The 15,832-nt window shown below is 43.0% G+C and overlaps 1 protein-coding gene across 3 annotated transcripts in view; it reads left to right on the forward strand.

Moving 5' to 3' along the window:
- Window positions 1-6,233, forward strand: part of LOC121531907 (talin-2-like) — a 118,233-nt gene extending 112,000 nt beyond the window's left edge. For 2 of the 3 annotated variants that reach the window (XM_041837450.2, XM_041837453.2), the window contains exons 52-58: window positions 334-339; window positions 1,403-1,527; window positions 3,731-3,856; window positions 3,969-4,031; window positions 4,176-4,358; window positions 4,431-4,556; window positions 5,351-6,233. In XM_041837450.2, coding sequence (XP_041693384.1) covers window positions 334-339; window positions 1,403-1,527; window positions 3,731-3,856; window positions 3,969-4,031; window positions 4,176-4,358; window positions 4,431-4,556; window positions 5,351-5,479 — 758 coding nt within the window. In that variant the 3' untranslated portion in view covers window positions 5,480-6,233. The remainder of the gene's footprint in view (window positions 1-333; window positions 340-1,402; window positions 1,528-3,730; window positions 3,857-3,968; window positions 4,032-4,175; window positions 4,359-4,430; window positions 4,557-5,350) is intronic. The other variant, XM_041837452.2, reaches the window with a different exon arrangement.
- Window positions 6,234-15,832: the final 9,599 nt, after the last annotated feature.

Consider the following 15,832-nt stretch of genomic DNA (forward strand, 5'->3'; position numbering starts at 1 on the left):
GTAGAATATTCACAATAATTAAAATACCAAAACCACCCCATTTATCCACAGGTTATGTAGACAGATAATATAGAACATGTGCTGTAGAGTGGGCCTAACATCCTGAGTCATTGCAATGTAGATTGTCAACATATTAGATCAGTAGGTTGGAATGTATGTATACCAGGAATGTATCCTCCAGAAGCCCTGCTGCCTGCCTTCCATATCTCTGACAGGACTAATATATTGTGTTTGGGTGAGAATTGGATCCCAGTGTACAGCCAACAACCCACTGGGGCTATCCATTTCAAATCTCTAATGCCTCTTGTTTTCCTTCTCTCTTTCCTGCCTCAGATGGAGGTAAGTGAGAGATGGGGCTGTTTGGTTCCTGCTGATCACTGTTCACACAGGCACATAGGGGAGGTAGAAGAGTGGGGGAGGGGGATGGGGGGAGAGGGGAGAGGTACTGAACAGATTTCCCCAGGGTTCAACATAATCTGGAAAAACATAATTCCATCTGCTTTTCCAAGTTGTTCCCAAATAGTCCTGTTTTATGGCCACTTTAAAACCTATAAAGAGTGACAATGATCCATTGAAAGTACACTTCTTCAAACTCTTATTCAACCTTATTTAACTTTGAGGCATTAGAATCACTATAAATCTATCAAATGTATTTATAAAGCGCTTTTTACATCAGCAGTTGTCACAAAGTGCTTATACAGAAACCCAGCTTAAAACCCCAAAGAGCACGGAAAAACTCCCTAGAAATGCAGAAACCTAGGAAGAAACCTAGAGAGGAACAAGGCTCTGAGGGGTGGCCAGTCTTCTTCTGGCTGTGCCGGGTGGAGATTATAAGAGTACATGGCCATTAAGGCCATATCATTCTTCAAGATGTTCAAACATTCATAGATGACCAGCAGGGTCAAATAATAACCACAGTGGTTATAGAGGGTGCAACAGGTCAGCACCTCAGGAGTAAATATCAGTTGGCTTTTCATGGCCGAGAATTCAGGGGTCGAGACAGTAGGTTCAGTAAGACTGACCCTAGCCCCCCGGCACATACCTAGACTATTGCAGCATAGATACTGGAGACTAAGACGGGAGGGGTCGGGGGACACTGGCCCTGTCTACAGACAGAACTCGGCAGAGTGAAAAACTTGCATGGTAGATCTGCTTGGCGTTGTATGTTCAGAGGTATAATGCTTGTTATCATTGCATGTGTGGAGTTGTGCTTGTGTGTTCTAAATTGGTGGGTTGTATTATGTGTGGTGGCATTTGTATAGAAAGGGCTTAAGTGAAGTGGCTTTGTCTGAACTGGTGATCTGCCTTGGTGGTGTATGCTTTGGTTATTTTTGTGTCTGTGTTAAGAGTTGTAGGATTTGTATAATGTGTTGTGATTATGATCTCTCGTGGTGTGGTTTAGGGTTAGAATGGGTGGACCCTGAGGACCCAACTGTCATCGCTGAGACTGAGCTGCTGGGAGCGGCAGCCTCCATCGAAGCTGCAGCCAAGAAACTGGAGCAGCTGAAACCCAGAGCCAAGCCCAAGGTAGGCCTACCAGTCCCCTTCTCAACCACTTCCAACACCTCCCTCCAACACCTCCCTCCAACACCTCCCTCCACACCTCCCAGACCTCCACCACAGAACACACCTGTCTACTAACCTATCTACTCACTCATCAGGAAGGCTACAAAAGTTCACATTGTCTTTGAAGTACGGTAATCTGTTAGTCTCAGAGCTGCTTTTAGAGGTTGTGATATGTTGGGAGGGAATAGAAATATTGTGTGAACTGTAGCCTACCTCTAAAACTAAGCTGACTCAAGACAGCCTACTTGTGTGTTCTGTGAGCTCGTAGAATGTTGATGTATTTACATCTGTTGGAAGGTTTTGTCTGGGGAGAAATCTAGTGTTTTTAGAGAGAATCTGTAGAGCCGTGTTGCCAGGAGACTCAATTGCATTACTGGGACCTGAAGCTTAGGTTGGAATGAGTTCACATTTGTGATGATCTGTCTGAAGCCTATTGAAGGAAAGGTCCTCCTCCTTGTTGAACCTATTTCATTTGTTTTATTACAGCATTATTTTGTTTTTACACAAAAATGAGAGGGGCCTTTCTCAGCCCAAGGTATTCATCCACTTCATGGAGTGATATTGCACAAACCAACGTAACTTCTCTGAAAGAAACAACTGTCTGTAAGAAAACTATGAACATCTTTGTGAGCTTTGTCTGAAATTGAAGTACAAACGTTACACAGCTAGTATGTAAGGTTTGAGCTGTATAGATCTGTGTGTGTGCATATGTGCATGAGGGTGTGTGTATACCGTACCAGTGTACAGGTACGTGTGTAGATTGGACCTCAGATCCTCCCAATACTCTTCCTTCCCTCCCTGTAGTGCTGTGTGGTCTACTTGTTTTGTGCCTTTGGTTGATCAGATCTGGTCCCTCTCTCCAGCTCTCTGGTGCACAACTGAACCTGGCTGGAGAACCTCCTGTTTTCATTAGAAACTTCCTGATGGCCCTCCGGTTCAGATTTCAGCAGGGCCCAGTGTTTATAAGATGGAGGTGAAGGGTGGTTGGCGTCTTTAGGATGTCAGTATCTTGCTGCCCTCTAGTGATCTGTTAAACATAGTGCATGCTTTCTGCTTCCACAAGGCAGAGAGGCAGGGCAGAGATTTTGAGATCTTTTTTTTCTATCATGAAACAATCATTCTTACCAGCTACAGTATACTATGTTTACTACTATATCATGCAAGGTGTAGATTTACTTAGACCTCCAAATATCAAGCCCACAGTACAGCGTGTGAAAGGGACACTGTGTAAAACATCTAAATGATGAGGTACTGTCTGACTGGTTATCTACAACCCCTGCTGTTCACCTTCTGCTCCCTCCTTCCATCCTTCCCTCTCTGTGCCCCTTCTCCCCTCCCCAGCATGCTTCACTCTCCCTCCATTCTCTTGAGTTGTAGACCTGGAAGCCTTCTCTGCAGGCCTCTGTCTGATATGTTTGATATATTAGGTTGTTATTCAGTCCAACTATATATCAAACATATTCCTACAGTGTCCCGCCCTGTCTCCAGCCACGTGTGCCTTGTGTGTTGATGATGCTGGCATGATCTATGGTCACTGACTGGTGTAGTCTACTGAGACAGGAATGACATTATTTGTAATTCCCAAGTAATTCATTATCCTTTTAGAATGGGTGCTTCTCTACTGTATGAATCTTGCAAAGTGTTTGGTTTGGATTTTCCAACAGCAAACAGTATTTGAAGATCTGTTGGAAGGATTCCCCATTATGAAATGTGTTGGTGGATGTGATTGGCCAGTTACTCAACATAGCACCATAAAACAACCAATGGAGTTTGTTGTTTTGTCTTATTGCCACAAGATGTCCCCCTAAGTGCATTTCCATGGTTAAATGTGTGGTTTTGCCATAGTGATAGATAGAGGCCTCATCTTTGTATCTGGGCCATTATAGCGTCTGTGACAGCATGGGCATCTTCATTTTGAAGTAGTCAATTTTCTTCTTCACTATTGGCTGATCGCTCCTGATGACTTGGTCTGGCCCAGACCTAGTTCACTGATTTTAATTTGGTATTGTGATCAGGGTCACCAGGAGGGATCAGCCAATGAAGTTGGTAGTCCCACCCAGTTGACTACATTAAAATGGTGGAAGCCCTCAAGGGCGCTGCCCATGCTAATACAGCCTTTTGGCCACTAGAGGCCTCTATCATTCTCTATGGGTTTTGCTTTCAGCAAGCAGATGAGACACTGGACTTTGAGGAGCAGATCCTGGAGGCAGCTAAATCCATCGCTGCAGCCACCAGTGCCCTGGTGAAGTCTGCTTCTGCAGCCCAGAGAGAGCTGGTGGCACAGGGCAAGGTCAGTTACAACTGTTTTAGAATCATCAGTGTCTGAATGTAACCTCAGCAATAAACTAAATATGTATGTGAAATGTTACACAGTACTGTATCTTTCTCACTCTACTCTCCAGGTGGGATCCATTCTTGCCAATGCTGTGGATGATGGCCAGTGGTCTCAGGGTCTCATATCTGCTGTGAGTTTCCATCATTGTTTCTTTTTATATGTAGTATTATGACAGAACTTTACTGTGAAACTGTGCATGGTGAATCAGCCTCATATCTACTGAGTTGTGTCTGTCTGAGGCCGTACCCTGATGTATGGTTGCTGTTCCCTATAGGCGCGGATGGTGGCGGCAGCGACCAGTAACCTGTGTGAGGCGGCCAATGCCTCTGTGCAGGGCCACGCCAGTGAGGAGAAGCTCATCTCCTCAGCCAAGCAGGTGGCAGCCTCCACAGCTCAGCTCCTAGTGGCCTGTAAGGTCAAAGCTCAACCGGACTCCGAGGCCATGAGGAGACTGCAGGTATAACCCTGTCTCTCTGACTTCACCTCTACACACTATGATGGCATTAACCAAGGGCTTTGTCTCCCTAAGGCTGCTGGGAACGCGGTCAAGCGGGCATCAGACAACCTGGTGAAGGCGGCTCAGAAAGCTGCCTTTGACAAAGCTGATGACAACAGTGTGGTGGTCAAGACCAAGTTCGTGGGTGGCATTGCTCAGGTGAGACTTTAGAGTTTAGATTCTATATGTTACTTTGTTCATTTTCCACCTCTACCTCCTCAACTGTTCCCAGCTTTAATGTTGCTTTCACATGCAAACATTTCCTCTCTAACTAAATGGTTCTGAAATTGAGTTGGGCCACTACAGTATGACTGAATCATACATCAGCTGCATTTCAAATCTGTGGTTTAGCAGGCATCCACAGCTGCCTCAAGATCAAGTCACAAAGAGTTATTCTGCCCCAGCAGACTACTTATCCACTCCCTTTTAATCCATGGCTAAATGTAGAGTAATTGAAGAGTGGATGTCTACCCCATAGCCTGTGGTGTGTGCGTGTGTGCGTGTGTGTGTGTGTGTAACACTGAAAGTCTCCGAGCCAGCACCCCTCCGGAGAAAGCAGGTCTCTCTCAAGTGGGCCAGTCAACACCCACCCACTGCCATCTCCCAAATCCATAAGAGCTATTTGCTTAAGAAAATAAATACTGCATACTTACATTTAAGACATTTCACTAGTTACCACAGAAGAGTTATGTTAATTGTAGGTTTTCCATAACCCGCTTTAAAGAAACCTACTGAGAAATCTGGGAAATGAGGATGAGCTGTATTCTAAATGTTTTGAAGAAAGTATTATTTCCTTTGTATTTGTAGAACTCATATCAATCAAGTCCATGTTCACTAAAGGGACTGGAGGAAATTATTTGATGATATTATAATCTGTTGGGTTGGAGAGTTACAGGACAGATTTAAGATGAGCAGACTGAAGCATGTATTTAACCATTTCCTCCTCTCCTCAGATCATTGCAGCCCAGGAGGAGATGCTGAGAAAAGAGAGAGAGCTGGAGGAGGCCAGGAAGAAGCTAGCTCAGATCAGACAGCAGCAGTACAAGTTCCTGCCCACTGAGCTGAGGGAGGATGAGAGCTGATTGGTCGAGAGTAAAGTAGATGGACATCTGATTGGAACCTTTTGTTACACAGAGATGTAGCTGACTACAGTGATTGGCTGTTTCTCTCTCACACGGGTGGAGTGTATAACATATTTGGGCCAGGCCTGTTTCATGAGTGGAACGGGCCAGGCCTGTTTCATGAGTGGAAATAGTGCGTGCTTGCGTGTGTGTGTGTGTGTGTTTGTGTTTCACAGAGGATGATACTGACATTATGACATAAGGACCAGCTGGCTATAGCTGTACTGTATTAGCGGGGTTAGGACCTGCAATCTTAAAATTGAGACAGATTATTTTACTGATTTTATGGTAGGATACATGAATAAGGACATCACAGTTAAATGAACACTACTGGATCCAATAATGGTAAATACTATTAATACTTTTCATGGATACATCTCTAAATCAGTTGAAGGTAGTTTAAAACTTGTAAAAGCTAATAAAAAGGCATAGCTCACTCTCCAACTGGCACAGCTGACATAGGGATCCATAGCTTCAGTTCCTCACACACCATCTTAGTGTTGATCTACTGTAAGTATTGCAGTACTCTAATGCTTCATTTGAATCATTGGCCTGCATGCACCATTAAAACTAGACAGGTCTGGTATCTTAATTAATTTGATCACTCTGTTGCATAGAATTTTCCTACGCAGCAAGAAATGCAAATTGTAGTGTATTCAAGGTTTAAAAAGGCTTCTAAATTTTGTAATTTCCACTTTAAAATGTCAGACTTGATTTGCCCTAATGAATAATGTATCAACTCCTACAAAAATGCCCATTAATTATAATCTACACAATAATTCAAATGTCCTGTTGCTACAGGATTATTTTCCTGCTGTGAGAAGCAGGGTCAATTTAAGATGCATCTGTACATATCAATAAAGCTACTAACCAATAGTTTAGCTTAGAATTGGGCATTTGTAATATGTTAGTATATGAATGTGATCTTTGGAATTGCTGTTGCATAAGTAAATGTTTCGATTTTATGTACTATATTTAATGTAATAGAACTTCAGCTTCACACCAAATTCATAGTGTCATTGAGTGTGTCTGAGTGGATAGTAAAGCCAACAGCAGACGCTAGTTCATCTCTTACAGCATCATAATACCTTTTAAAGTAATACTTCTCAAAGTAATAATGATCCCTGGTGTGTCAGTAGGGTGATCACTGCCTCGGCTCCCATGTTTGGACTTTCGGCTGTCACTCATATTTCAGGAGCAGGGAGCAGTCACGGGCAGAGGGTTGTTAATGGGTTAAATCTCGAGGTCTATGTGCAATCTTTTTGCCAGACTGGTATTCTCTCCCCCCAAGCCCTCTCACACTCTTTCTGGGCTGCCTGGTGCCTGCAGGTGGAGGCTCTGTTTACATTCTTTCTCATGTTTGTTCTCTCTTGTCTTTGTGTTTTAATGCCAGTCTAATTGACAGTAGCCAGAGTTTGGTTGGGAGTTCCACCATACGCACGCAAGAGCAAAGCTATGCTCTGTCTGTCCATGGCCTGTTCATCTGGTGGTGTTTGGTTTATACTTATTATAGATTTCATTGAATTTGGGAGATGATCTTATTCTCGTGTTCATGTTCTTATTGTTACTCTGACCATAGCAATACATTAACACTCATTATACTGTATCAGACTGATGACAGGGCAGCACTGATTGGAATTGTGTATGCAGCTGTGAATGGCTTTTTCCCACTTAAACATGTAGGAATCTGTAGGATGCGGTGTAGACTGGCACTGAGATGGCTGGTATAACCTTATGCACTGAGGAGAGCAAGCAATGCCTTCAATGTTCAACCAGGATTACTACTAACGCTCCTGTCAAATGTATTAGGGATTAAACCACATACAGTACAGTCATGACTAGGGCCGGGACGATACCAGTATCGCAATACTCGTTAGTATAGTGGCAAGGAAACAAAACACGAAGTGGATTAAACTTATTTAGGAAAACAGCCCTAATGTTGGAAACAAACATCATTATGTTGTCATCCAGAGTCATATGTATTTATTTTCCAAGCTATAACACACAATATTTTACAGGACCAAAGAGTTGTGTCTGCTTCGTGTTTTCATTTTTGCCATGGAAAAAAAATATTGCGATACTGGTATCGCCCTAGCCCTAGCCCTGAGTAGGTAAATAGTTAATTTATGTTATTCCAGTATTGGTGTAGTATAAGGTAATTAGTATTGTGTCCACTCCAACAGCTCAGTCCCTCATTGTCAGGCTGTGGTCTGCATTGTGTACTAGTGCCTTAATTGATTCTGCTGTACCAACATCTAAAGGCTTGTCCTTCTGGATAAGAACATTTATCCCGTCTAACCCAAACTCTCTCTGGGTCATTAACTATCACCTAGTCCTATGCCATAACACAATGTATTGCCTTGGCTGGTAGCCCATCTGCCTGCCGTAAACCATGCTGGTATATAAAGTGCATCCATGGATATGTTTAGGTTATAGACAATATACAGAAATTAACACACACTACACTGCATTCCATGAGCATGTGGCAAGTTGTTATTGAACTCTTAAAGATGAGAATTTGCTCTGCCTTTAAATTCATTCAACATACACATAATCCTTATAAATAGGACTAAATAACGTCCTTCTTTCATTGTTAAACCACTATAAATTAAGTTTTTATCGATAAATGTAACGACTATCCTGAGATCATGTATATTGTCTAAGCAATTTGTCTATAAGCATTAACTGGAATAGGAAAAACGACTAGCTGTTATTCAAATGTAGGTGTTGTGCTTTCTTTAACAGACTGAATTCATCAACAGTTTAACTGATGCTGTATGTATAATATTTATCTTGTCACAAAAGTATTTTTTGTATTCACTGAAAATAAAGAGTTTCAAACAAACATGGCCCAGTTTGTTAGTGGTCATTGTGATTAATTTACTGTATGTATCATTCATTCATGAACAGGAATCCTGAATTAACTGAAAGGAAATTGAATAGCTAAATGAAGCAAAGCCTTTATCAGCTCACCAACATTCTTTCCAGTAGATGTCACTGTTAGTCTTTTCAATGTAGAGGTTGGGGTCACTGGGTGTTTTGAGACCTATGCTGTAGTGGATGGAGAGTGCAAATTCAGGCAGACCAAATATGGTCATACAGTATGTGCTGTATTCCCCTGGTTCACAGACCAGACCCTGAACCATGCAGGGACTGACTGCCATTTTAGCTGTTTGTACTTTTAGTTCACTTGAGTAGATTCCCAATAGATTCAAATGAATTGCCCATTTCTGTAATGTTGTCTGTATAAGTCCTCTGATGTTAAAAGTGATGCCATGCAATTCAGATCAGCTGTTCTATGTCTAGTAGACCTTACGTTGGCAGTGAGCACATTCTCCTCAGGTGACAAATCTTCCAGTAAGTCTGGAGCTCACATGCCAGTCCTCCTCACAGTGCCCAGCCCTGGGCTCCCCAGGACAGACTATATGAAAGACGGTCAGAGCAGAGGTGCCCAGCAGTACTATACACATAGCCAGCCTAATGAACACCATATTTGGCCGTTTGACTGTTTTGGTCTCATGCGAGGCCACACAGTGGAGAGGGGAAACTCAAGCCATGTGTCCAGCAAGGAAGGGAGTGCCATTCCATCGCAACTTAGACCAGAGGAAGAGGATGATGTTTGTTTGGGGAGCTTTGGCTCAGGAATAGGACTATCAAAACCCTCAATGGGATGAGTAATGCTTTGAAGAACCCACGATCTCCAGTGTGTCCGTCCTCTTATGTCACTGTATTAGAGTAGCAATCAAGATCTGCAAAATTTCTGTTTGGCACACCAGCATGAATAACTTCATGACTCCAACATGATTGCACTAATAGTGATTTTTCTTTGTTTAGTACTTATTCCACATTTTGTTGTGTTACAGCCTGAATTCAAAATTGATTAAATATTGTTTCTTCTCACCCATCTACACACAATACCCCATAACGACAAAGTGAAAACATGTTTTTAGACATTTTTACAAATTTATTGAAAATTAAATACAGAAATATCTCCTTTAAATAAGTATTCAAGTAGATTTAAGTCAAAACTGTAACTCGGCCACTCAGGAACATTCAATGTCTTCTTGGTAAGCAACTCCAGTGTAGATTTGCCCTTGTGCTTTAGGTTATTGTCCTGCTGAAAGGTGAATTCATCTCCCAGTCTGGTGGAAAGCAGACTGAACCAGGTTTTCCTCTAGGATTTTGCCTGTGCTTAGCTCCATTCTCTTTATTTTTTATCCTGAAAAACACACCAGTCCTTAACGAATACAAGCATACCCATAACATGATGCAGCCACCACTATGCTTGAAAATATGGATAGTGGTACTCAGTAATGTGTTGAATTGGATTTGCCCCAAACATAACACTTTGTATTCAGGACAAAAAGTAAATTGCTTTGCCACATTTTTTGCATTATTACTTTAGTGCCTTGTTGCAAACAGGATGCATGTTTTGGAATATTTTTTATTCTGTACAGGTTTCCTTCTTTTCACTCTGTTAATTAGGTTAGTATTGTGGACTAACTACAATGTTGTTGATCCATCCTCAGTTTTCTCCTATCACAGACATTAAACTCTGTAACTGTTTTAAAGTCCCCATTGGCCACATTGTGAAATCCCTGAGCAGTTTCCTTGTTCTCCGGCAACTGAGTTAGGAAGGACGCCTGTATCTTTGTAGTGACTGGGTGTATTGATATGCCATCCAAAGTGTAATTAACAGTGGTGGAAAAAGTACCCAATTGTTAAACTTGAGTAAAAGTAAAGATACCTTCATAGAAAATGACTCAAGTAAATGTAAAAGTCACCCAGTAAACTTCTACTTGAGTAAAAGTCTAAAAGTATTTGGTTTGAAATATACTTAAGTATTAAAAGTAAATGTAATTGCTAAAATATACTTAAGTATCAAAAGTAAAAGTATAAATAATTTCAAATTCCTTATATTAAGCAAACCAGACAGCACCATTTTCTTGTTTCTTTAATTTGCGGATAGCCAGGGGCACGCTCCAACACTCAGACATAATTTACAAACGAAGCATGTGTGTTTAGTGAGTCCGCCAAATCAGAGGCAGTAGGGATGACCAGGGATGTTCTGTTAATAAGTGCATGAATTGGACCATTTTCCTGTCCTGCTAAGCATTCAAAATACTTTTGGGTGTCAAGGAAAATGTATGGAGTAAAAAGTACAATTCTTAAGGAATGTAGTGAAGTAAAAGTAGTGCAAAATATAAATAGTAAAGTACAGACACCCCAAAAAACGACTTAAGTAGTATCTTAAAGTACTTTTACTTAAGTACTTTACACCACTGGTCATTAATAACTTCACCATGCTCAAAGGGATTTTCATTGTCTGCTTTTTTTCCTATTTTTCTTACCAATCTGCCAATAGGCGCACATCTTTGTGAGGTATTGGAAATCCTCCCTGGTCTGTGTGGTTGAATCTTTGTTTGAAATTCAGTGCTCAACTGAGGGACCATACAGATAATAAGTACAAACGTTACACACTATTATTGCACACAGAGTGAGTCTGTGCAACTTATTATGTGACTTGTTAAGCACATTTTTACTCCTGAACTTATTTAGCCTTGCCATAACAAAGGGGTTCAATACTTATTGACTCAAGACATTTCAGCTTTTCATTTGTAATTAATTTGTTTAAAAAATTGAAAAACATAATTCCACATTGTCATTATGGGATATTGTGTGTAGGCCAGTGACAAAAAAAATCTCAATTTAACCAATTTTAAATTCAGGCTGTAACTCAACAAAATGTGGAAAAAGTAAAGGGGTGTGAATACTTTGTGAAGGCACTGTATTTATTAGGGCTGTCGGGTTAATCAGTTAACTCGAGTTTACCTTTTTGTAATTTTTGTGAACACATTTTTTGTGATTAATTGCATTGTCTGAAAGTGTTCAAAATACACTGAAAACATCCAACATACAGAATCTATACAGCTACTGTAAAAACAACAATGCCATGTCAAAACAAGTTGACATTGAGGTTAAAAAAATTATTTATCAATTTACCTTGGACATAATCAAGACATCAATATTCTTGTAATGCTTTTTGTATACAAAATCTTAAATTACAGCTCAATTTGAGCAAATTCTGAATTTGCGATTAATCACAGCAAATCCTGCGATTAACTAAATTAAACATGTATCACTTGACAGCCCTAATATTTATGCAGCACCACCCCCTCCTCTTTCTTTCACTCACTCTCTCACACTCAATTGTAGCTCAATTGGTAGAGCATGGCGCTTGTAACCCCAGGGTAGTGGGTTCGATCCCCGGGACCACCCATACATAAAAATGTATGCACACATGACTGTAAGTCGCTTTGGATAAAAGCGTCTGCTAAATGGCATATTATTATTATTATGTAAACACACACTCATCACTCACACGCTAACTCTTCTCTAGTCTTGACCAGGTCCATCCAAAGGTAAGAGTGGAAGCCTAGAGAGAAAGCCATCTGTTGGTGTTATAATATAGAAGTGGAGTTTTTTGCCCACTCACCCCTGTCAATCCTGCTCACTCATGTATGGAGGCCAGCTGCACCTGGTAGTAGTTTTGATGTCTGATCTCTTACACAAGGGAGTTTGTCATTAATATCCAGAGAAACCTCTGAAGGGCCCCTGTGGGTGCCTAGAGGCTCATGGACATCCAGTAATCCCAGGCACCCACACCAGGGAGCTGTGACCCTCCAAATGTGTTACATTAACAGTGTGGAGTGTTTTTATTAGAGGGACTGTGGCTTGTGCCGTGCCTAATCCCCACAGCCTGGCAGCCATTTACTCCCTGCTTTGTTCCATGCTCAAGTTCACAGAGAAGGGGCCATGCTAAGCCATGGCTAAACTGGATGAAAATAGGTCAATGTTTCGCTTTCATTTATGCACACAGATGATATTCATCAATGTGTAATAAATAAAGTATGTAGCACTTCATACACCTTGTAAAAGCAACAATCAGAATTTGACTGGACTATTGTCTTAATGCTTTTGTGTTGTTGACCAGTTAGTTGAGATAGATAGTTCAGTCATGTTTCATTTTGTAAATTAAACTGAACTGACTCAGAAATGGCTGACATTAGTGTAAATGGCTGGTGATAGATGTATCCATAATTATTGTGCTAAGGAATGTCTTGGTAACATGTCTTACTGTCATTGCTGATGATTGCCTGGAGATGGTACCAAGGATTGAGCAGTGCAATCCCACAGCATTCTTCAGAAAGTTTATTTGTCAGGATGTTGCTAATTATATTATTTGAAATGGCTGGATATTAAACATTTATATTGGTCTCTGGTGGTATTGCTTATTGAGTTATATTGCAAGACTAAACAGAATTAAGGGATCTATAAAATGAGACAGCAGCACACACTAAATTCTTGGGATAGAATAAACCCATTGTCTGTGAATGGGCCCTGTCTGGTATGCAGAATTTTCCTCATGAAAACTAGTCCAAGATAAGTAAGGCTGAAGTTGGACTGAGTTCAGATAGCATCATGCTTTTTTTCTCACTTACAGTATATCAATACTGAAGCAGTAACTGCTCTGAGCCAAACGGATCTGGTTCTACTCCTGCTGTAGATATTGGAGAGACAGGAAGCAGAGAGTTTGAAAAATGTTTTGTATGTCAGGAAAGGAATATTTTTTGGTTTAAGCTATGCCTTCTTCAACATCTCGGGGCACTACAGACATGAAGTTATATAGACTGTCAAAGTGTAGGCACTGAAGCTATGAGTATGTGGCGTGAAATCAAATGTTGAATGTGAAACTAAAGAGAAAATCCTAAGCTAACCGAACTGACAAAAGAGCTGAAACCATTATTGTTCTTAGGTAAAATGCCATGTAGCGAGTGTTTAGATTTTGGTTATTTTTGTCAGGATGCTCCATTAAATGCAGCCCAGAGCCTGGAGCACAAGAATGGTGGTGTAATAGTTTATTTGAACTGGCTCCCCAAATCCAAGTCGCAGGTTGATATGTTATGGTGAAAAGCCCTTGACAAGTCATAAACAAATTATCCAACTCTAGTGAAGTTTTTTTTTTCTGGCCTTGTCTGTTTCAATTATGTTTTTACAGCTGGTTTCCCAACTTCATTTTGTATTTCTTCTTTGTCATCTACTTAATGTTATAATACTCTGTTATCTTCGACAATGCTCTTATATACTGTACCATTAAGCATTTACAATTGGCCTTTCTCTACCTATAACACATGACAAATAGCTAAGTGATGTCTTGCCTAAGTCAGAGTGAGTGAGGTCATTGTGACCCTGCAGAGAATGGATGACTGTAAAACACGTTTCGTCTTCTTGTATGGACTAAATGTAATCTGCTTGGAGAGGTATTTCTCTTTAACATAAACCCAGGTGACAGCAGCTAATGGATGAGCGAGAGGATTCTGCTTTGCAGCGCTGCACATTACTATTTTAGGCCATCAATGGGGGGGCTCGCCCAACATCCTGGCTTTCACTTAACAAACATACAACAAGAGTCTTCTCAAGAATACAGAACATAGTTCCAGTGATGCCGTCAGTGGTTTCATAAAATGAGGCGCTGTCTATGGTCTTCCACATTTTGATAATCTCTCACACTTTCTCTTTCTCTCTCTTTTCCAAAATGTGATGTGTGGTATTGACTAGGATGGTTGACTTGACAAGCCATTACATCTTTCAGTTATAAAGCACTATTTGTAAAATGTTTTTGATCTTAGATGGAGAGACCGGCACTGAACTGTATGGCTGGCTGAATACCACTCCACAGAGCAACACTTTGGCAAGATACAGTATACTATAGGAAGACATTTTGAAATGGCTGGATGAGGAGTGTAATGTCCTCCAAGAAGGAAATCTCCCTTTGAGCAGCAGGCACTGGACTGGAAGAAAATATCATAATACAGTACTGTCACGATCGTCGTTAAGAGAGGAGGACCAAGGCGCAGCGTGATGAACGAACATGTTTATTTATCATTAGCGATAAACACGGACAGTAAACAAAAACAACAAACGACTCGTAACGTCCCAGGGAACATAGACCAACACGGAACAAGAACCCACAAACACAAAGGGAAAAACAGACAGTTTAAATATGGCTCCCAATCAGAGACAACCAGCCACAGCTGACACTCGTTGCCTCTGATTGGGAGTCACTCAGGCCAACATAGAAATAAACAAACTAGAACTCCCAACCTAGAAATACATCACATAGAAAGAACACACCCTGGCTCAACATATAGAGTCCCAGAGCCAGGGTGTTACAGTACCCCGTCCCCCTAAAGGCGCGGACTGCGACCGCGCCTCCACTAGAGCAAAACAGGGGAGGGCTGGGTGGGCATTCCTCCTCGGCGGCGGTTCTGGCTCCGGCCTTGCCCACCACCCTCCAATAAACCCCCCATAGCGCCCCTGGTCCGGTCTGGCCCCGCTGGCTGGAGCTGAACTGGACGTAGCAGGAGCGGCTAGCTTCAGCTCCGTAGTGGAGCAGTTGACCGGTACCTTACCAGGCACCGGTGACCCAGGCACGGGTTGTGCTGGACTGACGACGCGCACCCCTGGCTTGGTGCGTGGAGCCGGAACGGGCCGGACCGGGCTGACGACTCGCACCCCTGGCTTGGTGCGTGGAGTAGGAACGGGCCGAACCGGGCTGACGACTCGCACCCCTGGCTTGGTGCGTGGAGTAGGAACGGGCCGGACCGGGCTGACGATGCGCACCCCTGGCTTGGTGCGTGGAGTAGGAACAGGCCGGACCGGGCTGGCGACGCACACCGTAGGCTTGGTGCGAGGAGCAGGGACAGGCCGGACCGGGCTGACGATGCGCACCCCTGGCTTGGTGCGTGGAGTAGGAACAGGCCGGACCGGGCTGGCGACGCACACCGTAGGCTTGGTGCGAGGAGCAGGGACAGGCCGGACCGGGCTGGCGACGCACACCGTAGGCTTGGTGCGTGGAGCAGGGACAGGCCGGACCGGGCTGGCGACGCACACCGTAGGCTTGGTGCGAGGAGCAGGGACAGACCGGACCGGGCTGGCGACGCACCCCGTAGGCTTGGTGCGAGGAGCAGGGACAGGCCGGACCGGGCTGACGATGCGCACCCCTGGCTTGGTGCGTGGAGTAGGCACAGGCCGGACCGGGCTGGCGACGCACACCGTAGGCTTGGTGCGAGGAGCAGGGACAGGCCGGACCGGGCTGGCGACGCACACCGTAGGCTTGGTGCGTGGAGCAGGGACAGGCCGGGCCGGGCTGGCGACGCACACCGTAGGCTTGGTGCGAGGAGCAGGGACAGGCCGGACCGGGCTGGCGACGCACACCGTAGGCTTGGTGCGAGGAGCAGGGACAGGCCGGAC

The sequence above is a fragment of the Coregonus clupeaformis genome, chromosome 19 (genome assembly GCF_020615455.1).
Source record: "Coregonus clupeaformis isolate EN_2021a chromosome 19, ASM2061545v1, whole genome shotgun sequence".
Taxonomy (NCBI): Eukaryota; Metazoa; Chordata; class Actinopteri; order Salmoniformes; family Salmonidae; genus Coregonus; species Coregonus clupeaformis.